The sequence below is a fragment of the Scyliorhinus torazame genome, chromosome 6 (genome assembly GCF_047496885.1).
Source record: "Scyliorhinus torazame isolate Kashiwa2021f chromosome 6, sScyTor2.1, whole genome shotgun sequence".
Lineage (NCBI taxonomy): Eukaryota > Metazoa > Chordata > Chondrichthyes > Carcharhiniformes > Scyliorhinidae > Scyliorhinus > Scyliorhinus torazame.
The window spans coordinates 75,784,985-75,810,247 of record NC_092712.1 but is presented as its reverse complement, the minus strand read 5'-3'; the positions used below and the strand labels follow the sequence as shown (position 1 = coordinate 75,810,247).

The 25,263-nt window shown below is 51.9% G+C and overlaps 1 protein-coding gene across 1 annotated transcript in view; it reads left to right on the top strand.

Annotated features, from left to right (window-relative positions):
- Window positions 1–4,953: 4,953 nt before the first annotated feature.
- LOC140424846 (integrin beta-1-like) overlaps window positions 4,954–25,263 on the top strand; it is a 213,064-nt gene continuing 192,754 nt past the window's right edge. Inside the window, exon 1 of the mRNA XM_072508338.1 lies at window positions 4,954–5,420. Coding sequence (XP_072364439.1) covers window positions 5,415–5,420 — 6 coding nt within the window. The 5' untranslated portion in view covers window positions 4,954–5,414. The remainder of the gene's footprint in view (window positions 5,421–25,263) is intronic.

Sequence of the window (25,263 nt, the reverse complement as noted above, 5' to 3'; positions counted from 1 at the left end):
ATTCTTTTGACAATATGATAATTCTTAAGTATTGCCAATCAACCTGAAAATTTGCTATTACACACGAGGAGTGTGCTTTTAATTGTTGCTGGAGATTTAAACAAATAATTATATTTTAGTTAATATTTTCATATTTCAATGTAAATAATGGTCAGAATTCTCTGGTCGTTGCGATTCAATTTTCCTGCCGGCAGTGTAGCCCCACCAGTGGGTTTCCCGGCGGCGTGGAGTGATTACAATGGGAAATCCCATTGACAAGTGGCGGGAAGATAGAATCCCACCGCCAACAAACGGCATCCGACCAAGAAACACGTGGCTGGCAAATGAGAGAATCCCGCCCAATATCCCAATCTGACATTTGCTGCTACACTTGCAGTAATGTTCTGTTGCAGACTTGTGGGAAAACACCTACCCTGTCTTGCTGCCCCGATGTACTCCTTGATGTGTTGGGTGTTCTGGATCACATACAGGTCACCAACACTTGAAATGGTGCAACACTATTTTATTGAATCATTAATTGTTTAAACAAACTCAGACTGTGGGTTAACACTATACTAGCTTTAACTAAAGACCTTTGCCTTGTCCTAACCAGTCGATGAACTCAGCACATGGTAAATGTCTGTGTTGCAGGCTGTGAGCTCTGTCCTCCTAGCTAGCTGCTACTCGAATGAGCGGGAACTCTGATGCCCCCTGTCTTTATAGTGCGTGTGTTCTCACTGGTGATTGGCTGCAGTGTTGTGTGTGTTGATTGGTCCCACTGTGTGTCCATCAGTGTTTGTCTGCACCATGATATACTGGTGTATATTATGACACTCCTGTGCTTTTCTGCTTCACCTGCTATTTACAACCTCTGTTCATTCCAATGTTGTTATCTTCCCAGTAGTCGCTGAAGCTGGCTTTACCCTTATCATTCCCAACCCCAGTGACATTGCTAGTCCCAACCTGGCTGCCATCATTGTGAGACAGCCAGAGAATGGTTAGCTGAACATGGAGGAAAATGACACAAAGGATTTTGGAGTTAATTTTGTTAATCAACCAGATCATGGTTTCATTGACAATAAATTGGCCTCTCCATTTTATTGGCCACCTAACCCTAAGACCATAAGTCTTAGGTAAAGTCGTCACAGTCCCAGATGACCACAGGCTGCTTTTTGAGGGGGAGAGCTGACTGGTGGTGGTTTAACCTGAGGATCACCACACCCCAGGCGAGGGGCAAGGTTGGCAAGGTAACCTCAGCCGGTACGGGAAATGAGCCCATGCTGCCAGTCTTGGTCTGCACCACAAACCAGCTGCCTAGCCCCCAGAAGATATAGGGCAGATCTAGGACACATAACTGGACAGATTAGGCAGTAGAATATCTTAAAATGTTCTCTGCCAATTTACTGAGTAATGCACCTGCAGTAAACAATTCATGCAGCTGAGTGACAATTTGATATCTATGCTCATCTAGTTCCAGCCTCTTGAGATCCCTGATTTTAATTGCCCGGCCCTTGGTAACTGCCTCGGCTCTGAGCTCTCAAATTTCCTCCTCAGATCTCACCATCTCTCTCCCTTGCTTTTTGCCTTTCAGACCTTAAAACCTACCTCTTTGACCAAACTTCTTGTCATCTGACCGAATATCGTCTTACATGGCTCTGTGTTATATTTTGTTTTATAATTCTCCTGTGGGTGTCATGGGGCATTTTATTACATTCAAGGTGCTTCATAAATACAAGCAATAGTTGCTCCAATCTTCAGTGCTCCTCATTGGTACTGAAGTTCTAAAAATGAAGTCTGTTGTTGCTGGGAGCCTGGAGCTCCGATAGAGGTAGATCCTATGGCATTGCAGGAAGATGTGTAGTACAGGTTGAGACAGGAGTATCTGATCCATGGCTACAGTTTGAGGTATCAGCTTATGTGGAACATAGGAAAACATGAACTTGACAATCTAGTTCAGTAGATGAGCATTCTTGTCTAGTCTATCCAAAACGAAGACATAACAAAACTATATTTAGATTTTGGTGCTTGTGGAGTTCTGTTGGGATTTTCTTATCAAGTGCATCACACACATGTGCCATACATGTTATTAATTTAGAATCATCACAGAATTCCTACAGTGCAGAAGGAGGCCATTCGGTTCATCGAAGCACCGACACTCTGAAAGAGCATCCTACCAAGGCCCAATCCCCCGCCCTACCCACATAACCTCATAACTCCACTTGGATAGTAAGGGACAATTTAGCATGGCCAATCCACCTAACCTGCACACCTTTGGACTGAAACCGGAGCACCAGGAGGAAACCCACGCCGACACGGGGAGAACATGCGGACTCCACACAGACAGTGACCCAAGGCCAGAATTGAACCCGGGTCCCTAGCGCTGTGAGGCAGCAGTGCTAACTGCTGTGCCACCGTGTTGCCCCCCAAAAAAACACATCTAATCATCTTATGCTAAGTCTGAAATTCAGTGCTTGGGATTGTGGCCTTCAACCAAAGGTAATTGAGTGTTGCTGCGCGAGTGTAAGCATAAACACGTGAACACTGCTCAAGTACAGGACCTACTTGATGCCCTTAGAACAAAGAACAAAGAAATGTACAGCACAGGAACAGGCCCTTCGGCCCTCCAAGCCCGTGCCGACCATACTGCCCGACTAAACTACAATCTTCTACACTTCCTGGGTCCGTATCCTTCTATTCCCATCCTATTCATATATTTGTCAAGATGCCCCTTAAATGTCCCTATCGTCCCTGCTTCCACTACCTCCTCCGGTAGTGAGTTCCAGGCACCCACTACCCTCTGCGTAAAAAACTTGCCTCGTACATCTACTCTAAACTTTGCCCCTCTCACCTTAAACCTATGCCCCCTAGTAATTGACCCCTCTACCCTGGGGAAAAGCCTCTGACTATCCACTCTGTCTATGCCCCTCATAATTTTGTATACCTCTATCAGGTCGTCCCTCAACCTCCTTCGTTCCAGTGAGAACAAACCGAGTTTATTCAATCGCTCCTCATAGCTTATGCCCTCCATACCAGGCAACATTCTGGTAAATCTCTTCTGCACCCTCTCTAAAGCCTCCACATCCTTCTGGTAGTGTGGCGACCAGAATTGAACACTATACTCCAAGTGTGGCCTAACTAAGGTTCTATACAGCTGCAACATGACTTGCCAATTCTTATACTCAATGCCCCGGCCAATGAAGGCAAGCATGCCGTATGCCTTCTTGACTACCTTCTCCACCTGTGTTGCCCCTTTCAATGACCTGTGGACCTGTACTCCTAGATCTCTTTGACTTTCAATACTCTTGAGGGTTCTACCATTCACTGTATATTCCCTACCTGCATTAGCCCTTCCAAAATGCATTACCTCACATTTGTTTGGTAATTGCCTGTACGGTGTGTTACCATCCACCCCAGGTGATGTTCCTTTAAGTTGTTTATCTGGGCGAGACCCCTCAATTTGTCACCATCCAGCTGGAATGCCCCAGGTTATTACAATCCTGGGTAAGGAGGGATAAACTGGCTCCCTGTTTATTCAACCCTCTGTTGGTTGCAACACAATTGAATCTAAAAAGGATCCCTTTCCACAGTTACATTTCTCCCAGGCCAATAGTTAGGATTTAAAAGGAGCCAATTTAACTCGGTTTTCTTGAGTTAAAGACACAGTGAGTTTATTAATTAAGCAGGAAAATGGTAAATGCACATGCACTAAATTAGAAACGAGAACTGAGTTCAAAGTAAGTAAATGTAAAAAGGTATACGGAACAGTCCTTGGCTCATGAGGAATAGATGATTGAGTGTTGCAGCTGTTGTGATTCGAGATTCTATGAGAGTTGACTTCACCAGATGAATAGTTGGTGTTGCGATTCCAGTGTTCTGCAGTTTAGCAGAGAAGCGTCCCCATTCTTTTTATAACTGCAGTCTTTGCTGACTTCCACTGTCAGAGAGATATTCCTGCAAAATGGCTATTTGTGGGGTACTGTGAGTGTGCTTGCTAGTTTTTCTTCTGTGTCAAAACTTACAGCACCTGTTCTCACAGAGCACTACAGACCTTGGGAAGCTTTTGCAGCTGGCTTTTAACCCATACTTTGTATATTCCAAGTGGGAAGGCGAATCCACAAATCCCCATCTGGGCATTACACAGGAAATCTCTCAATGAGATAGTCATTATGTCCCCTTGTCTTTACCGGAGATGGCAATTAGTTTTTGATTGCTTTTAGAAGTACCTTGTCTGGTAACAAGGTGGGGTTCCATTGTCTCTTAGAAAATCACCATGCAGAAATTCAGATAGTGGCTTGTGTGTCCATTAAAAAAAACCTTGGGTCTTATTTAAAATATTCAGTATTTTGTCCTTTATTTTTATGACAAATGACAGAAGATTGGAATGATAATTGAGGTTGGACATTGAACTGAGGTCTTGTGGACATATAGTCAGGTAAAAGAAATCCTTAATGTAAGGAATAAAAACACAAAATGCTGGGAAATCGCAGCAGGTCTTGCAGCATCTGTGGAGAGAGAGAAACACAGTTAAGAATTCAAGTCCATTGACCCTAAAAAGATTTCAGATTTCCAGCATCTGCAATATTTGGCTTTATATTCCTTAATGTAAGGACTTGTTTTATTTTATCAAGCTCCCAGGGAATTGGCTGATGAATGGGAAATCAAAACAAAAGTGCAACCACAAAAGATACCGCTTGAATGGTTGGCAAAAATATATGTTATGATACACGTTTAAATACTGCTCCAAGTGTTGAACCCTTTGTGATAGAAGATAGGCCATTGAAAATATAGTGCTGCTGTTTTGATAGCATTAGATCTGCTGAAGTTGCAAACCTATTTGGCCACACATGTGGATTTAATCAATTTATTTTTGACTAAAGTACACAAGTAAAAATAGATTCAGTTGAACCCAGAATGAATGCTTGTTAGTCCCATTGAGTGGCTGCTTTCCGGCTTTGGCATATGAACTGTCTTCTGGGGAATGGAATATAATCCCGCCACTTTCTGGAGAGAAGAGGGGATATATTTCTGCATGTAGATCAATTTTGTCTTCTGCAAGGGGATTTGAAGACAATTGAGCCGTTCCAAGGCCAAGAGCTCAATGTTATTTTTGGCAGCCCAACAGCAGAGTGGAAACTTTCACAGGACCTGCCTTTCCCGCCCGCCCCGCGCTCTCTATTTCGCTGGTACAAGCATCTGACAACTGGGACAAGGTTCCAGAGCTGCACACAAGGTGGGTGGGAGTCAGGGTCAAAAGTGTGTTAACACTCACTGATAAAGTGGACTGAGAGACAGAGTTTGAGTGAAGCGCCTGAGTGTGGTGTGCGGGTGAATGAACCCACACCCCATCGCATGCAGAAGAGTCAGAGCCACTCAAATTCGGCAACTGGTTACAATATCAGTTCCAACGGTGCAAAGAGAGGACAGTGGGCTCGACGATGAAGGTTAGTGGATCTGGATTCTCATTGTTCTGGTAGTTGCCGGGTTTTTTGTTGCTGCAGCTATGCTGATTTCTGTACCGGGAAAGCGCTCATCCCAAAACACGGGTTGCAACCGGTTCTTGGCTTGATCGGAATCGGATTTCTTTGATAATACGAGTTTGTTTTTGCGATTGAGTTCTAGTCAATCTGGCAGACTAATGTCGTTGAGTTTGAAACTCTCCAGGACTATATCTCTTTAAGAATTGCATTCAGCTGGCGATGGTAACTGTGTATAAATTACACACTGTCCTCATCCCGACCACTGTATCGTCACCAAAACCCATGACTAACCCCAGTGACCTCTCCACCTCCCCATCCCCCAGTGACCTCTCCACCTCCCCATCCCCCAGTGACCTCTCCACCCTCCCCCCCCCCCCCCACTGACCTCGCCACCCTCCCCATCCCCCAGTGACCTCGCCACCCTCCCCATCCCCCAGTGACCTCGCCACCCTCCCCATCCCCCAGTGACCTCGCCACCCTCCCCATCCCCCAGTGACCTCGCCACCCTCCCCATCCCCCAGTGACCTCGCCACCCTCCCCATCCCCCAGTGACCTCGCCACCCTCCCCATCCCCCAGTGACCTCGCCACCCCCCCCATCCCCCAGTGACCTCGCCACCCCCCCCATCCCCCAGTGACCTCGCCACCCCCCCCCATCCCCCAGTGACCTCGCCACCTCCCCATCCCCCAGTGACCTCGCCACCCCCCCCCCCCCCAGTGACCTCGCCACCTCTCCATCCCCCAATGGCCTCTCCACCCTCCCCAAGGCCTAGCACCCTCAACCTTTCCTCGTAACCTACTCTCCATTCCAGGCAACATCCTGGTAAATCTCCTTTGCACCTTTTCCAAAGCTTCCACATCCCTCCTAAAATGAGGCGACCAGAACTGTACACAGTACTCCAAATGTGGATTTACCAAAGTTTTGTACAGCTGCATCATCACCTCACGGCTCTTAAATTCAATCCCTCTGTTAATGAATGCTAGCACACCATAGACCTTCTTTACAGCTCTATCCACTTGAGTGGCAACTTTCAAAGATGTATGATCATAGACCCCAAGATCTCTCTGCTCCTCCACATTGCCAAGAACTCTACCGTTAACCCTGTATTCCGCATTCATATTTGTCCTTCCAAAATGGACAACCTCACACTTTTCAGGGTTAAACTCCATCTGCCACTTCGCAGCCCAGCTCTGCATCCTATCTATGTCTCTTTGCAGCCGACAACAGCCCTCCTCACTATCCACAACTCCACCAATCTTCGTATCGTCTGCAAATTTACTGACCCACCCTTCAACTCCCTCATCCAAGTCATTAATGAAAATCACAAACAGCAGAGGACCCAGAACTGATCCCTGCGGTACGCCACTGGTAACTGGGATCCAGGCTGAATATTTGCCATCCACTACCACTCTGACGTCTATCGGTTAGCCAGTTCGTTATCCAACTGGCCACATTTCCCACTATCCCATGCCTCCTTACTTTCTGCAGAAGCCTACCATGGGGAACATTATCAAATGCCTTACTAAAATCCATGTATACTACATCCACTGCTTTACCTTCATCCACATGCTTGGTCACCTCCTCAAAGAATTCAATAAGACTTGTAAGGCAAGACCTACCCCATACAAATCCGTGCTGACTATCCCTAATCAAGCAGTGTCTTTCCAGATGCTCAGAAATCCTATCTTTCAGTACCCTTTCCATGACTTTGCCTACCACCAAAGTGACCTCTCCACCCCTCCCCTTCCACCGTGATCTCTTCACCCTCCCCTTCCCCCAGTGATCTCTCCACCCTGCCCATCCCCCAGTGACCTCTCCACCTCTCCCCATCCCCAATGACCTCTCCACCTCCCCATCCCCCAGTGACCTCTCCACCTCTCCATCCCCCAGTGACCTCTCCACCTCTCCATCCCCCAGTGACCTCTCCACCCTCCACATCCCCCAGTGACCTCTCCACCCTCCACATCCCCCTGTGACCCCTCCCCCATCCCTCAGTGACCTCTCCACCCTCCCCATCATTCAGTGACCTCTCCATCCCCCAGTGACCTCTCCACCCTGCCCATCCCCCAGTGACCTCTCCACCCTGCCCATCCCCCAGTGACCTCTCCACCCTCCCCATCCCCCAGTGACCTCTCCACCTCCCCATCCCCCAGTGACCTCTCCACCCTCCCCATCCCCCAGTGACCTCTCCACCCTCCCCATCCCCCAGTGACCTCTCCAACTCCCCATCCCCCAGTGACCTCTCCACCTCCCCATCCCCCAGTGACCTCTCCACCCTTCCCCATCCCCCGTAACCTCTCCACCCTCCCTATCCCCCGGTGACCTCTCCAACTCCCCATTCCCCAGTGACCTCTCCAACACCCCATCCCCCAGTGACTTCTCCCCCATTCCCCAGTGACCTCTCCACCTCCCCACCCCCAGTGACCTCTCCCCCATCCCCCAGTACCTCTCCACCTCCCCATCCCCCAGTGACCTTTCCACCCTCCCCATCCCCCAGTGACCTCTCCCCGCTTCCCCATCCCCCAGTGACCTCACCACCCTCCCCATCCCCCAGTGACCTCTCCACCTCCCCACACCCCCAGTGACCTCTCCGCCCCTCCCCATCCCCCAGTGGCCTCTCCAACCCTCCCATCCTCCAGTGACCTATCTACCCTCCCCATTCCCCAGTGACCTCCACCCTCCCCCATTGCCCAGTGACCTCTCCCCCCCCTCCCCATCCCCCAGTGACCTCTCCACCATTCCCCAGTGACCTCTCCTCCATCCCCCAGTGACCTCTCCACCCGCCCCATCCCCCATGACCTCTCCACCCCTCCCCATCCCCCCGTGACCACTCCACACCTCTCCATCCCCCAGTGACCTCTTCCCCCTTCCCCATCCCCCAGTGACCTCTCCACCCTACCTATCCCCCAGTGACCTCTCTACCCCTCCCCCTCCCCCGGTGACCTCTCCACCCCTCCCCATCCCCCAGTGACCTATCCACCCCTCCCCATCCCCCAGTGACCTCTCCACCCCTCCCCACCCCCCAGTGACCTCTCCACCCTCCCCATCCCCCAGTGACCTCGCCACCCTCCCCTTTCCCCAGTGACCTCTCCACCCTCCCCTTTCCCCAGTGACCTCTCCACCCTCCCCATCCCCCAGTGACCTCTCCCGTCCCCAGTGACCACTTGCACTCCCCCATCCCCCCAGTAACCTCTCCACCTCCCCCCATCCCCGTGACCTCTCCACCCCCGTCCCCAGTCCCATGACCTCTCCACCTCCCTCCCCAACCCCATGACCTCTCCAACCCGTCCCCAGCTCCATGACCTCTCCACCTCCCCATTCCCCAATGACCTCTCCACCTCCCCCCCCCCCCCCAGCCCCCATGACCTCTCCACCCCCATCCCTAGCCCCATGACCTCTCCATCCCTGACCTCAGCCCCATGACCTCTCCACCCCCGTCCCCAGCCCCGTGACCTCTCCACCCCCGTCCCCAGTCCCATGACCTCTCCACCTCCCTCCCCAACCCCATGACCTCTCCAACCCGTCCCCAGCTCCATGACCTCTCCACCTCCCCATTCCCCAATGACCTCTCCACCTCCCCCCCCCCCCCAGCCCCCATGACCTCTCCACCCCCATCCCTAGCCCCATGACCTCTCCATCCCTGACCTCAGCCCCATGACCTCTCCACCCCCGTCCCCAGCCCCGTGACCTCTCCACCCCCGTCCCCAGTCCCATGACCTCTCCACCTCCCTCCCCAACCCCATGACCTCTCCAACCCGTCCCCAGCTCCATGACCTCTCCACCTCCCCATTCCCCAATGACCTCTCCACCTCCCCCCCCCCCAGCCCCCATGACCTCTCCACCCCGTCCCCAGCCCCATGACCGCTCCACCCCTCTCCCCAGCCCCATGACCTCTCCACCGCTCCCCATCCCCCAGTGACCTCTCCCCCCTCCCCATCCCCCAGTGACCTCTCCATCCTCCCATCCCCCAGTGACCTCCCCCCCTTCCCATCCACCAGTGACCTCTCCACCCTCCCCATGCCCCAGTGACCTCTCCACCATCCCCATCCCCCAGTGACCTCTCCAACTCCCCATTCCCCAGTGACCTCTCCAACTCCCCATTCCCCAGTGACCTCTCCACCCTCCCCATTCCCCAGTGACCTCTCCCCCCTCCCCATCCAGCAGTGACCTCTCCACCCTCCCCATTCCCCAGTGACCTCTCCAACTCCCCATTCCCCAGTGACCTCTCCACCCTCCCCATTCCCCAGTGACCTCTCCACCCTCCCCATTCCCCAGTGACCTCTCCACCCTCCCCATTCCCCAGTGACCTCTCCACCCTCGCCATTCCCCAGTTACCTCTCCACCCTCCCCATTCCCCAGTGACCTCTCCACCCTCCCCATTCCCCAGTGACCTCTCCCCCATCCCCCAGTGACCTCTCCACCCTGCCCTTTCCCCAGTGACCTCTCCACCCTCCCCATTCCCCGGTGACCTCTCCCCATCCCCCAGTGACCTCTCCACCCTCCCCATCCCCCAGTGACCTCTCCACCTCCCCCCCAGCCCCCATGACCTCTCCACCTCCGTACCCAACCCCCATGACCTCTCCACCCCGTCCCCAGCCCCATGACCTCTCCACCTCATCCCCAACCCCCATGACCTCTCCACCCTGTCCCCAGCTCCATGACCTCTCCACCTCCGCCCCAGCCCCCATGACCTCTCCGCCCCGTCCCCAGCCCCATGACCTCTCCACCCTGTCCCCAGCTCCATGACCTCTCCACCCCGTCCCCAGCCCCATGACCTCTCCACCCCGTCCCCAGCCCCATGACCTCTCCACCCCGTCCCCAGCCCCATGACCTCTCCACCTCATCCCCAACCCCCATGACCTCTCCACCCCGTCTCCAGCCCCATGACCTCTCCGCCCCGTCTCCAGCCCCATGACCTCTCCGCCCCGTCCCCAGCCCCATGACCTCTCCGCCCCCGTCCCCAGCCCCATGACCTCTCCACCTCATCCCCAACCCCCATGACCTCTCCACCCCGTCTCCAGCCCCATGACCTCTCCACCCCGTCTCCAGCCCCATGACCTCTCCGCCCCGTCCCCAGCCCCATGACCTCTCCGCCCCCGTCCCCAGCCCCATGACCTCTCCACCTCATCCCCAACCCCCATGACCTCTCCGCCCCGTCCCCAGCCCCATGACCTCTCCGCCCCGTCCCCAGCCCCATGACCTCTCCGCCCCGTCCCCAGCCCCATGACCTCTCCGCCCCCGTCCCCAGCCCCATGACCTCTCCACCTCATCCCCAACCCCCATGACCTCTCCACCCCGTCCCCAGCCCCATGACCTCTCCGCCCCGTCCCCAGCCCCATGACCTCTCCACCCCGTCCCCAGCTCCATGACCTCTCCACCTCCCCCCCCCCCCCCCCAGCCCCCATGACCTCTCCGCCCCGTCCCCAGCCCCATGACCTCTACACCCCGTCCCCAGCCCCATGACCTCTCCACCCTGTCCCCAGCCCCATGACCTCTCCGCCCCGTCCCCAGCCCCATGACCTCTACACCCCGTCCCCAGCCCCATGACCTCTCCACCCCGTCCCCAGCCCCATGACCTCTCCGCCCCGTCCCCAGCCCCATGACCTCTCCGCCCCGTCCCCAGCCCCTTGACCTCTCCACCCCGTCCCCAGCCCCATGACCTCTCCACTCCGGCCCTGGCCCCATGACCTCTCCACCCCCGTCCCCGGCCCCATGACCTCTCCACCCCGTCCCGAGCTCCATGACCTCTCCACCCCCGTCCCCAGCTCCATGACCTCTCCACCTCCCCCCCCCCCCCCCAGCCCCCATGACCTCTCCATCTCCCCCACAGCCCCCATGAGCTCTCCACCCCGTCCCGAGCCCCATGACCTCTCCACCCCCCGTCCCCAGCCCCATGACCTCTCCACCCCCGTCCCCAGCCCCATGACCTCTCCACCCCCGTCCCCAGCCCCATGACCTCTCCACCCCCGTCCCCAGCCCCATGACCTCTCCACCTCCCCCCCCAGCCCCCATGACCTCTCCACCTCCCCCCCCCCCCCAGCCCCCATGACCTCTCCACCTCCCCCCCCCCCCCCCAGCCCCCATGACCTCTCCACCCCTGTCCCCAGCCCCATGACCTCTCCAACCCGTCCCCAGCTCCATGACCTCTCCATCCCCGTCCCCAACCCCATGACCTCTCCAACCCGTCCCCAGCTCCATGACCTCTCTCCCCCTCCAGCCACCAACAATCACTCCAACGCCCCCCAGCCCCCAACGATTGCTCCACTTCCCCAGCTCCCAATGACCTCTCCACCTCTCCCCATCCCCCAATGATCTCTCCACCCCCTCCAGCCCCCATGACCTCCCACCTCTCCCCATCCCCCATGACCTCCCACCTCTCCCCATCCCCCAATGATCTCTCCACCCCCTCCAGCCCTCATGACCTCTCCACCTCTCCCCATCCCCCAATGATCTCTCCACTCCCTCCAGCCCCCATGACCTCTCCACCTCCCCTACATGACCTCCACCTCCGCTCCAGCTCTCAATGACCCTTCCACCTCCCCAATATGACTCTTCACCTCCCCCCACCACAATGACCTCGCCACCACCCATCCAGCCTACATGATCTCTCCACATTTCCCCCCCCTCACACTGCAGTCCTCAATGACCTATCCATCTCCCCAATCCCATGAATGTTCCCGACGGTGAGGGAATCCAGAACTGGGGGTCACAGTTTGAGGATAAGGGGTAAATCTTTTAGGACTTATGTGAGGAGAAATGTCTTTACCCAGAGAGTGGTGAATCTGTGGAATTCGCTACCACAGAAAGTAGTTGAGGCCAAACCGTTATGCAATTTCAAGAAGGAATTAGTACATTAGTAATTTCAAGAAGGTATTGGACACCCCAGTCCAACGCCGGCATCTCCACATCAAGAAGGAATTAGATGGTGCTTTTCGGGCTAAAGTGATCAAGGGTTATGGGGGTAAGGCGGGATCAGGGTATTGAACCTGATGTTAAGCCATGATTGTAACAAATGGTGGAGCAGACTCGAAGGGCCGAATGGCCTCCTCCTACTTCTATGTTTCTATGACCTCTCCACCTCCCCAGCCCCATGACCTCTCCACCTCCCCTATATGACCCCTCAATGTCAAGGTATATTTCCTTGGAGGGGAAAGGAAGAACGGATAAATCCAGAGTGCCCTGGATAAAAAGAGAGCTAGAGGTAAAAATGAAAAGATAAAAGTGCGGGCACAACAGATGTCAGGTGGGAAATACAATGAGGAATCAGGCTAAATACAGAAGGACCAAAGAGAAATGGGGGGAAAAAAAAAGAAAAGCAAAGGGAGAGCATGAAAAGAGATCGGCAGCGAACATAAAAGGGGATTCCCAATGTCTCCTTTTAAGCATTTGGGGTTGGTTAGCTCGATTGGCTGGATGATTGGTTTGTGTTGTGGAGCGACGTCAACAGTGTGGGTTCAATTCCCGTACTGGCTGAGGTTATTCTTGAAGGCCCTCCCTTCTTAACCTTGACTTTGTCTGAGGTGTGGTGACCCTCAGATTAAATCACCACCAGTCAGCTCTGAAAGGAGGGAGCAGCCGATGGTCCTTTATTTTACAAGCATGTTAATAATCAAAGAGTAAGGTCAATGAGGGATAAAAAAGGGGTCTTGCACAGGGAGACAGGAGAAATAATGGAGGTATCAAATGAGTACAAAGGAAGAAGATGCCATCTAGGCCGAGGTGTGAAGAGGTAACTGGAACACTAAAAGATTTTACAATTCAAAGGGAGGAGATGTTTGAAAGGTGTTATGGGCCAGGGTTTAGAAAACTCCAAAGTATATCATGGAGTCCACCTGACCTACAACTGTTTATTGATTTTGGTTGCCATGAGCACAAGGGCCTTTCAGGTGTTATTCAGCAGAGGCCTTAAGCACTTATCAACTACCAACATAAATACCCCACACAGCTACGGTACTCTATCTATAACCCTTAATACATCCCCCTTTAGCTGTTCCAATTTAATAACAAGATCCCATAAACCAGAAAACCCTTTTCTAAGGTGTGGCCCAGCACACAACACTCAACACCTGGTTTGGATGCTGCTGTCTCCTTTCCAAAACAGCAAGTTTGAATTTCTTCCAGAAAACAATTATTTCTTTTCAAGTTATCAAGCAGTCTGGAAACAGCTTTTAAAATGCAGATGGAGAAAAAAACCTTCTTTCAACCTGTGCAGAACAAAACCAGTTCAAACTCAAAGCGAAAGTAAAACCAACTCCCAGAGCCACAGCCCAGCTCCACCCACACATTGACATCACTGAAGCCATGTGATAAGACAAAAACATTTCTTAAACGGACACTCCCATGACAAAGGCTATCTTTACTTAGATAAGGTACCAGGGCTGGATGAGATGCATCCAAGGGTACTGAGTGAAGTGAGAATGGAAATTGCAGAGGCGCCGGTGATAATCTTCATCTTCCTTAGACACAGGGATAGTGCCCTAGAACTGGAGAACTGCGCATATTATCCCTTGTTCCAAAAGGTGTGCGAGGTTAAAGCCGGCAACTACAGACCAGTCAGTTTGACTTCAGTGGTAGCAAAATTTCTGGAAACTATGGGCGCGATCTTCCGGCCTCGTTATACCCGCATTCAAGCGTAATGAGGCTGGTGAATAGCGGGAGAGGTCAAAAATGGGAACTGTGCCAGGCGCCAACAGTCTGCGATGGAATTGGCCTGCTCCTGTAGGCGAAATCGGAGTCTCGCCGTAGCGTAGCAAGAAACCAATTATCACCACTTAAGCCCCATTTCCGTACAATTAACAATAGCCACACATCATCCAACGGCCTCCTGTCATTCACCGGCCTCCCCAGCAAGTGGTCACGCTGGCGCCGATTGGTACTCCTTTTGAAAAACATGAACCTGGTGGAAGGGCTTCCGTGGGGAGCCGAGGAGGGGAGTACCAATCTTTTCTCACGGCAAAGAGACCGGGGGCGCTGGGCTTGCCACCCCAGTGCTCGGCGGGGGTTTTGGGACCAGCAGGAGGTTTCACCCAGGATCTACCGGCAACGTCGCGCTCCCATTGGAGCGGTAGATCGCGTCCATGATTTTAAAATTTGCAGATGATATGAAGATTGGAAATATTGTCAACTCTGTCGAGGGTAGTATTGAACTTCATAAGGACCTATACATGTTGTATTGGGCAGACAAGTGGCAGATGATGTTCAATGCAGGGAACTGTGAGGTTTTTCATTTTGGTAAGAAGAATAAATCATGGCAGAGCATGATGAGAGAGTAGTGAATAAAGCATAAAGTATCTTAGGCTTTATTAATCGGGGTATTGAAAACAAGAGCAGGGGGGGTCATGTTGAACTTGTACAGGACACTAGTTAGGCCTCACCTGGAGTACTGCATCCAGTTCTGAATACCATCCTTGAGGAAGGATGTAAAGGTATTGGAAAGATTCACAAGAATGATTCCAGGGGCAAAGAAGTGTCGCTATGAAGAAAGATTGGAGACTTTGAGATTGTTTGGCTTAAAGAAAAGAAGGCTGCGAGGAAACTTGATAGAGGTATTAAAGAGTATGGGCAGGGTAAACAATGAAAAATTGTTCCTACTCGAGAGCATCAAGACCGAGAGGACACAGATTCAGAATAATTGGCAAAAGCAGTAAAATTGATGTGAGGATGAATTTTTTTACCCTGATGATGTTTGGGGTCTGGAGAACGAACTTCCTCTTCTGGAGGCATTCAGAAGGGAAATGGATTGCTATCTATAAAAATGTGCAAGTTCATGGGGATAAGGCAGGGTAGTCGGACCCCCACAACCCAAAGATGTGCAAGGTCGGTGGATTGAACATGCTGCCCCTTAATTGAAAAGAAAAATGAATTGAGTACACTAAATTTATTTTTTAAAAATAAAAAATTCTCTCAGTACTTTAAGAAGTTCCATTGCCGTCATTTTAAGATAACTAAGGATGGGTAATAAATGCGGCCTTGCCAGCATCATCCACATCCCAATGACACATGTGGGAAAAAAAACCTGAATAAGAAGAATGTAATTCAGTTTTTTATAGCTTATCTTCACAGACAGTTTTCCCTTTGATGAGGTGGTGGAAGAATTCCTGGGCTGATTGTCAGCACGTTGAACCGTGCCCATGAACGCTCCTCCCATAGCCAGCAGGCCCTGGCGTGGGGCTTGAACCTGGGGCTTTGGACCCAGAGTTAGGGATGTTATCACTGCGCCACAAGGCCTTCTAAATACATAAAATAAAATTCTTTGAGTTAACTTTTTCTGTTATTCAACATTTTGAAGCAAAATTTCAAAGTACATTTCCTGAAATGAAAGATATGCTGATAGGGTTCGATAACGTTGGACTGGTCAAGGTTCTTGTGGAGCATACATATCTGCAAACACCAGTTGGGATAAATGGCCTATTTCTATCCTCTAAATTCTTTGTTGTCAATTAATTTTGCCATATGGTTGTATTAGTAGCTTAAGTTCTTCTCTAGCTGGTCAAGTTACATTCACGCCACACAAGTGACAGGCAATGATGACAAGAGAGGATCTAAATTTCGCCCCTTGACGTTCAATGGCATTGTCATCACTGAATTCCCAACTGTCAACATTCTGGGGAGTTATTATTGACGAGAAACTGAATTGGACTAGGCATATTAATACCGTGGCTATATGAGCAGGTCAGAGGTTGGGAATTCTGCGGTGAGTAACTCACCTCTTGGCTCTCAAAAGCCTGTTCACCAGCCACGATGCACAATCAAGCCCACTTGAATGCTACTCCTTCTACAAACATTCAATCCCTCCATCACCGATGAACAGTGGCTGCCGTGTACCATCTACAAGATGCACTGCAGTAACTCACCAAGGTTCCTTAGGCAGCACCTTCCAACCCCACGGTTACTACCATCTAGAACAGTGTTCGTCAAACTTTTTTTCCAGGGACCCATTTTTACCAACCGGCCAATCTTCGGGACCCACGCCGGCCGACCTTCGCGACCCACGCTGGCCGACCTTCGCGACCCACGCCGGCCGACCTTTGCGACCCACGCCGGCCGACCTGTGCGCCCCATTTTCTCTTACCTTGTTTGCTGCTGACATAAATGGAGGAAATGGTTTTGGGTCCCTTTGGCCCTCGTACACGCTCCTCCAATGGAACCTGTTGGATGAAGGTGAAGCCTTCCGCTGTCGGAAAGTATGGAGTTTCCATCTGTCCAAAGTTCTGCATTTTTTTCCTGTAACATTTTATCGAATAAAACCCCCTCAAACCCGTAAAGTAAAATGAAGAAAATAAATGAATAAAACTTGTAAAACAAAAGCTGCAACCATTTTTTAAAAAGCGGCCGCACTGCTCATGTGTGCCCGATTATCGGCGCGCCTGCGTGCCGATGATCTGGCACGCATGCGCAGTGCGGCCGCATTTTGTTTACATGTTCACGGCCATTTTGAAGGCCGCTTGTGTTTTGTTATGCTCTTGTCGTAGCATAAGCTGCTTCCTTGATGTGCACTCTGACAAAGGAAGGTTCAGACTTGGAGGTAGCTTTAACACGTTTATTAAACTATTAACAATTCTCCTACTTGGATTCGACGCTACTGTAAATCATGCTATAGCTATTCAGACTGACGAACCAGTCTGCTACAATCCACGTGGTGGGTGTGATGTTCAATCAACCCTGTGTCTGTACTCACTGAGTATCTCCACTGGAAAGAGACTGAGCATGTGTGATGTGTCCTTTTATATGGGTTGGTGTAATGCCCTCCTGTGGTAGTGTCACCTCTGTGTGCATCGTGATTGCCCATTGGTCGGGTCCTATCTTACTGACCTATTGGTTGACTGTCTGTGTGTCATGTCTCTGGTGCTCCCTCTAGTGTCTAGCTAGGTGTAGTGTATGTATATTAACCCTTTGTGTACTTACAGTGATGTATATCACCACAGCTTGCAGCCGGCGTTATTAACGCCGCCGCGGCTCCGCGACCCTCCCGACACCCACCCACGGGTCGTGCCCTCAAGGTTGACAATGCCTGATCTCGAAGGACAAGAGCAGCAGATGTCTGGAACCCCACCACCTGGAGGATCCCTTCAAAGTCACTCACCACCCTGACTTGTAAATATATCGCTGTTCCTTCACTGTTGCTGGGTCAAAATCTTGGATTCCCTCTCTAACAGCACTGTGGGTGTACCTACACCTCAGGGACTGCAGGGGTTCAAGAATGCAGCTAACAACCGCTTTCTGAAAGACAACTAAGGATGGGTAATAACTGCTGGTTTAACCAGCGACGCCCTCAACCTGTAAATTAATTTGAAAAAACTGTTGGAGAAACTATAAAAACAAGTCTGTGGATCCTGAAGGCATTGTGGCTATAGTGCTGCAGATCTATATTTATCCCCCCCTCTAACCAACCTGCATTGGTATCGACCTGACAATGTGAGTAATTACCCAGGTATGTCTTAGCTGTATAAACAAAAAAGAACACTGACACTCAGCTCAGGGCCGGGATTCTCCCCTACCCGGCGGGGCGGGGGGTCCCGGCGGGATGGAGTGGCGAGAACCACACTGGCGTCAGGCCGCCCCAAAGGTGCGGATTTCTCCCCACCTTTAGGGGCCAAGCCCTCACCTTTAGGGGCTAGGCCCGCGCCGGAGTGGTTGGCGCCCCGCCGGCTGGCGGGAAAGGCCTTTGGCGCCACGCCAGCCGGGGCCGAAGCGACTCCGCCGGACGGCGGAAGTCTGCGCATGCGGGGAGCGTCGGCGGCTGCTAATGTCATCCCCGCGCATGCGCGCAGGGGGTGGTCACCTACGCGTCGGCCATCGCGGAGACCTACACGGCTGACGCGTAGTAAAAGAGTGCCCCCACGGCACAGGCCCGCCCGTGGATCGGTGGGCCCCGATCGCGGGCCAGGCCACCGTGGGGGAACCCCCCGGGACCAGATCGCCCTCGTACTCGAGGAGTACGCCGCACGCGTCGGGTCGGCCTCAGGACATCACCTGAGGCCCTCCCCCGATGCTCCGCCCTCGATGGGTCGAGTCCCTGTCTGCGTGGGACACGTGTCCTCACAACTTTCGGGGACCTCATGTGGTAGCTGTGAACTTTGTCCAGCGCCGCCACATTTGGGGGGGGGGGAGCCGTTCCGCTGGCATGGGGGGATTCGGCGGGGGCTGGGGGGACTGGTGGGGGGTGGTCCGGGGGTAGTAAAGGGGGCAGTTTTTGGCAGGCCGGGTCGGCACGCGGCCGGCGCCATGTTGTACGGCGTGTCCACGGACCCGGCCATTCTGCTGCCACATCCGCAGGTAAAGCCAGGGGCGTTACGCAACCCGGCTGTTTGCCCCTCACCTGGCGTGGGCAGCGTCAACGTTTTGGCCATAAGACCAGACGGATCCTGCGGACATAGCCACAGAATCGGAGAATCCAACCCTTTGGTGATGTGCATCAATGTTAATGCATGTAGGCTAGCTAGACACTAGAGGGAGAACCAGAAACATCACACACACACACACACTCAACCAATAGATCAGTCAGATAGGACATGACCAATGGGCATTCATGATACACACAGAGGTGACACGACCACAGGAGGGCATTACACCAACCCATATATAAAGGACACCACACACATGATCTGCCTCTTTCCAGTGGAGACAGTCAGTGAGTAGAGACACAGGGTTGATTCAATATTACACCCACCACGTGGATTGCAGCAACTGGTTAGTCAGTCTGGGTAGCTATAGTAGGATTAGCAGTAGTGTCGAACCCGAGTAATAGAAGTGTAAATAGTTTAATAAACATGTTGAAGTTATCTCCACGTCTGAACCTTCCTTTGTCAAGTGCACCACAAGGAAGCCGCTTATGTTACACCTACACCATAACAAATCATGGTACCAGCAGTGAACTGTTTCAATCCATATAGCCATACCTCAGTGTACAGTGACAACCAGCAACAATACCCAGGCAAGATATTCGAGATCCAGGTTCTGCAGCAGCTCCAGTGCCGCGGCAATCTCCGCGAAAACTGGCGGGCATTCCGGCAAATGTTTGAAATCTTCCTGATAGCAGCCGACCTACAAGACGTGGCCAATGCTGAAAAGACAGAGCTTCTGCTCACCATCGCCGGTGCCAGAGCAGAAGAAATCTTTTAAAAATTCAAGTTCTCCAAAGGGCAAAACAGGAGCGACTTCCAGGCAGTCCTGGACAAATTCGGCAAATACTGTGAGGAAAACACACTCCAACCAGCGAGAAAAGGTAAGAGAAGCGCCAGCACTCACCATGAGATCCCAGAGCAGAGAACAAATTTGATCGGCGGCCACCTTTCTAAAGGGACTGCACTTGCGTAGTTGCGCGAGGAGCGCACAGAACGGGAAGGTCCGTTTGCGCAGTTGCGCGACGCCGCACATGCACAATCACGAAACGGCCATCGGTACAGGAACAGCGATTTGTGCATGCGCAAACGCTTCCTACGTATGATGTCACATGCGTCATGACGTCAGAGGCCCCGGACCACACCCATTTAAAGGGGAAGCCGTAAACCAACCTTCCTTCACCTGGAATGACCGCACAATGCCTCAAATTGAACCAGGAAATGAAATTAACTTCCGAAGAACCCTGCAACAAGCAGTTACCTACGCCCAAACCGATGATTCCGACCTAGAATACTTCGAAAGCGACCTTTACATTTTCTCTGGACCTCGCGAGCCCAATGTCAGCTCCGACGCAAACAGTGATGATATGGTCCTCGAAGACAACGACTCATACGAACCTTTCACCCTGGGAGGCTACACCAGTACCAAATCCGAACCGCAACTAGACGTGTTGCACATTGACGACCCCGACGACGAATTCTTCGGATTTGAGGATCTTCAGCCCAGCAGATATGACATCCCGACTCGTGAGTGCAGGATGATGCTGCGGCCTGAAACCAAGAGACAGAGAGCGGTACAAGCCCACAAAGAGCGGCCTGCTGCCACACAGAGCGTGGTCCATGCACCGCTCAGGGTTCCCGTCTCTACGAAAGAAAACACGCAAGACTCCACACCGCAGTCCTTGCATGAACAAGAAGTGACTCCAGTGTCACAAGCCTCCACAGTGAGCTCGTGGACAGACTCCACGATAGAAGAAACGCAAGACTCCAGAGCGCAGTCCTTGCACGAACAAGAAGTGACTCCAGTGTCACAAGCCTCCACAGCAATCTCGTGGACAGACTCCACGATAGAAGAAATGCAGGACTCCAGAGCGCAGTCCTTGCACACACAAGACGTGATTCCAGTGTCACAAGCCTCTGCAGCGAGCTCGTGGACAGCCTCCACAATAGAAGCAACGCAAGACTCCGACGCGCAGTCCTTGCAGGAACAAGACCATGAGGGTCTAGCAACCTCCTCTGCCCAAGTAGTGGCAGACGATGCAAGTCTGCCATGCTCAAGTAAACAGCAAGAAGACTATGAGTCTACCACGCTCCAGTGCACAGCAGGGCGACCATGATGGTCTATCATGCTACAGTGAAGAACAAAGCGACGATGACAGTCCAAGCCCAAATGAAGGACAGCAGCAAGACAATGACAGTCCACCCACATTGTTTGCGCCACCAGATGAAGACTCTTGACAATTTACCCAACCCAAGTGAACAACAAGCAGCTACTGAGGATCGACCCACGGTATGTGAGACGAGTGACAACAGCATCCCACTTCCATTGCAAGATGTGCAAAGTGACAGACCTCAGCTAGTGTGTACAGAGGCACTCGACGATCATTGTGAGACCACTGGTGACTCCAGTGACACCACGATACTTCCATCCTCATCCGCTCGAACCTCTCCACAAGTCAATGCATTCCTGCATGTTCCGACTCCAGACGTGCAGCTTCAAGAAATCTCAGCTGATTCCAGTGAACCTGCTAAGACTCCGGACGGGGAGCATCAACAAACCAACACTGACTCAGTTAAAACAGACGAGACTCCAGATGGGGAGCAACCAAACGCCGACTCTGATTCACGTAAGTCGGACTTTACTCCAGACAGGGAGTGCCGCAACCTCAGTGATGGCACGCTCAGGGTGACAGCAGATGCCACAACGACAGGAGATGGATCACTTAACAATTACACTGGGTCAGTAATAACAAGCAGTGGCTACAGTCCAAGAGGAATACACCAATATTCACCACAGCTATATCCACACATTGTTTCCACACCAGCAGTGCAGCCAATGACAGCTCATGCTGGACAAACCCAGTATTCAGGCATGCAGCAGCCAGCAGTCTATGCAGCATATTCTCAAACAGGCCAGCACTACGTATTGCCCACTAATGGAATCAAGACCGAAGGAGGAGAAGGAGGACTACCACAAGCGCAATTTACACTACAGACTGGATGCCTTAGTTACAGCCCAGGATTTGCTGCACCCCAGACTGGCCAGACGGCATATTCCTATCAGATGCAAGGTTCTAGTTTCACACCATCACCAGGTATTTATGCGAGCAGCAATTCTGTTTCCAATTCGACAAACTTCAACGCTTCTCAGCAGGATCACCCTTCCTGCACAGCACGTGGCCAGAACCAGTGTGTACAGTCTTATCCAACTTCAACATATGGCACATCCATGACCTCGAATGATACTGTTGATGGTATCTCTTCAACATCAACACTTTAAGAAACTACAAGGTGCCATCCCCATCCGACAGCATCATCACAAACTTCGAAAAAGAAAGGGACTCCAAATCAGACTGCAAAGTGATTTGACCACTTCTTGGTTCCTGTGGCACAGGGACGTTGATGGCGTTCATAACCAAGAGAGACATTTGACCATGATGATTGATGGTTTTTGGACTCACACGAATGATTTGGACTTTTTGTCACTGTTCCCATGACTGCTACACCATGACTTTGTCAGCTGCTACACCAATGACCTTCCCATGACCTTAACTTATCTACCTGTTTTTTGTTCAATTTTCTAAACGTGTACAGAAAATATGTAACATATACAAAAGGGGGGATGTGGTGATGTGCATCAATGTAAGTGCATGTAGGCTAGCTAGACACTAGAGGGAGCACCAGAAACAGCACACACACACACACTCAACCAATAGATCAGTCAGATAGGACCCGACCAATGGACATTCACGATGCACACGGAGGTGACACGACCACAGGGGGGCATTACACCAACCCATATATAAAGGACACCACACACATAATCTGCCTCTTTCCAGTGGAGACAGTCAGTGAGTAGAGACACAGGGTTGATTCAATATCACTCCCACCACGTGGATTGCAGCAACTGGTTAGTCAGTCTGGGTAGCTATAGTAGGATTAGCAGTAGTGTCGAACCCGAATAATAGAAGTGTAAATAGTTTAATAAACGTGGCGAAGTTATCTCCACGTTATCTCCACGTCTGAACCTTCCTTTGTCAAGTGCACCACAAGAAAGCTTATGTTACACCGAGAACATAACAAATCAAGCCCGCGATGAAAGAAGCGGCCATTGACATCCAGGCAACATTCAGCTGAGAATGGCAAAGCTGAGTTCACTGTGAAAGACAAGACTCCAAATATGGTATAGCATTAGCTGATACAAAGGAAAATGATCATGGATATCAGAAATTAGTATGCGTAGCTTCATGATGGTGTTGTTCAGTGTAGAAGCTTTGGCTGCTACACCATGACTTTGTCAGCTGCTACACCAATGACCTTCCACCTATCATAAGGTCAAGCGTGGGGGCGTTTGCTGACCATTTCACAAAGTTTAGCTTTACTCACTGATAATATCATGCCAGCTTCAGAGAAATTTGAATAAAGTCCAAATCCAACAATGAGGTCCAATCATCTCTCCCTGAGCATGAACATAGCTGAGTATTACAACATCAACAAATCCAGGGTCACCATTGATACAATGTTTAACTGGATCTACCATATTGACATTTGCTACAAGAGCAAAGTACAAAGTAGGTGACAGGCAGTGATTATCTGGGCTGGAATTCTCCATTTCACAGACTAAGGCCAGAATTTGCGGGTCGTTACAATTCAATTTTCCTGCCGGCAATGCACCCCTGTCAGTGGGTTTGAAATAATCTTTATTTATAATAATAATCTTTATTGTCATAAGTAGGCTTACATTAACATTGCAATGAAGTTACTGTGAAAAGCCCCTAGTCGCCACATTCCGGCGCCTGTTGGGGTACACAGAGGGAGAATTCAGAATGCCCAATTTACCTAACAGCACGTCTTTCGGAACCTGTGGGAGGAAACCGGAGCACCCGGAGGAAACCCACGCAGACACAAGGGGAACGTGCAGACTCCACACAGACAGTGACCCAAGCCGGGAATCGAACCTGGGACCCTGGCACTGTGAATCAACAGTGCTAACCAGTGTGGTACCGTGCCTTTTGTGGAGGCGTGGGCCTGTTACAATGGGGAATCCCATTGACAATTGGCGGGAAGATCGATTCCCACTGCCAGCGAACGGTGCGCGGCCGAGAATCATGTGGCTGGCCGAACGGGGAATCCGGTACTGAGTAGCGTGCGACTCGCATTTCCGCTGGGGGCGCTATTCGTGACATGCAAATGGACCAGCACTCTGCCGGCTCAAATTGAGAGCGATTCCGGCCAATCGGACGGTGTAACAGCTAGCACCAAAGAGTCTGACAGCTGGAGCTGTGTTTAGTGCTTCACTTACCACACACACACACTGCAGCCACCAAGGTACCTCACAGAAGATCTGCCGTCCGAGTTCGGGAGTCCAAGGTGGACCCACAGCTCCATGCCATTGAGGAGAGGAGAGACACCCTCTTCCCCAGGGTGGGCCGCAGACTCACGCCCACCTTCCTGAACATTGCCTGTGAGGTGGTGGCAGGGGCAGTCAGTGCTGCCAGCCTCACCAGGAGGAGACAGCTGGTAATCCTGAGGGGTGGGGGGGGGGGGGTCACCAGTGAGCCCTCTGCCCTGTGTGGTAGTCACCACTAGTAGTATATTACATGTATTACGGCACTGCCTGTGTAGTAGAGGTACTTGGGTAAATCCCTGCCTGCTGGCTCCGCCCAGTAGGCGGCGTATAAATGTGTGTGCTCTCTGATGCTCCAGCCACTCTGGTTACAGTTACAGGAGGCACAACATCTTTGCTCAATGAAGCCTAGCTTATTCCACCAATCTCGTCTTTGTGGTAATTGATAGTGCAACAATTTACTGAGCAAGATTTTTAAACGATGGATCTCCACATCAAGCCTGATCGCCTGCAGCTGAGTCCTCAAGCAGCCAACGCTACATCCGCCTTTGACCAGTGGCTAGCCTGCTTCGAAAGCTACCTCTGAACATCCGCTGAGGAACCCTTGGACTCGCAGAAGCTCCAAGTCCTCTGTTCACGGGTGAGCCCTGATATTTTTCCTCTCATCCGGGATGCGCCCACCTACTCCGAAGCGATGGAGCTCCTGAAAGGACATTATGTTCGACGAGTCAATCAAGTGTACGGCAGGCACCTCCTGGCCACGAGACAGCAACGCCCCGGGGAGTCTCTGGATGATTTCTGGCGTGCCCTGCACATCCTAGGTAGGAACTGCGACTGCCAGGCAGTTTCGGCAGTCCAGTACACCAAACTTTTAATTTGAGACGCTTACGTTATGGGCATGAAGTCTGCGTACATCCGCCAGCGGCTACTGGGAGGCGGTACGCTTGATCTTGCGGGAACTAGGCAGCTCGCTAATTCGTTAGAAGTGGCCTCCCGTAACGTTCAGTCCTACACCCCCGACCGTACGGCACCCTCGTGGGCATTGTGGGCCCCACCAGCTGCCGACTCCAGCTCAACGCAAGCCTGCACAGCGCGGCAGCCAGCCAACTCTGGGGGGCCGA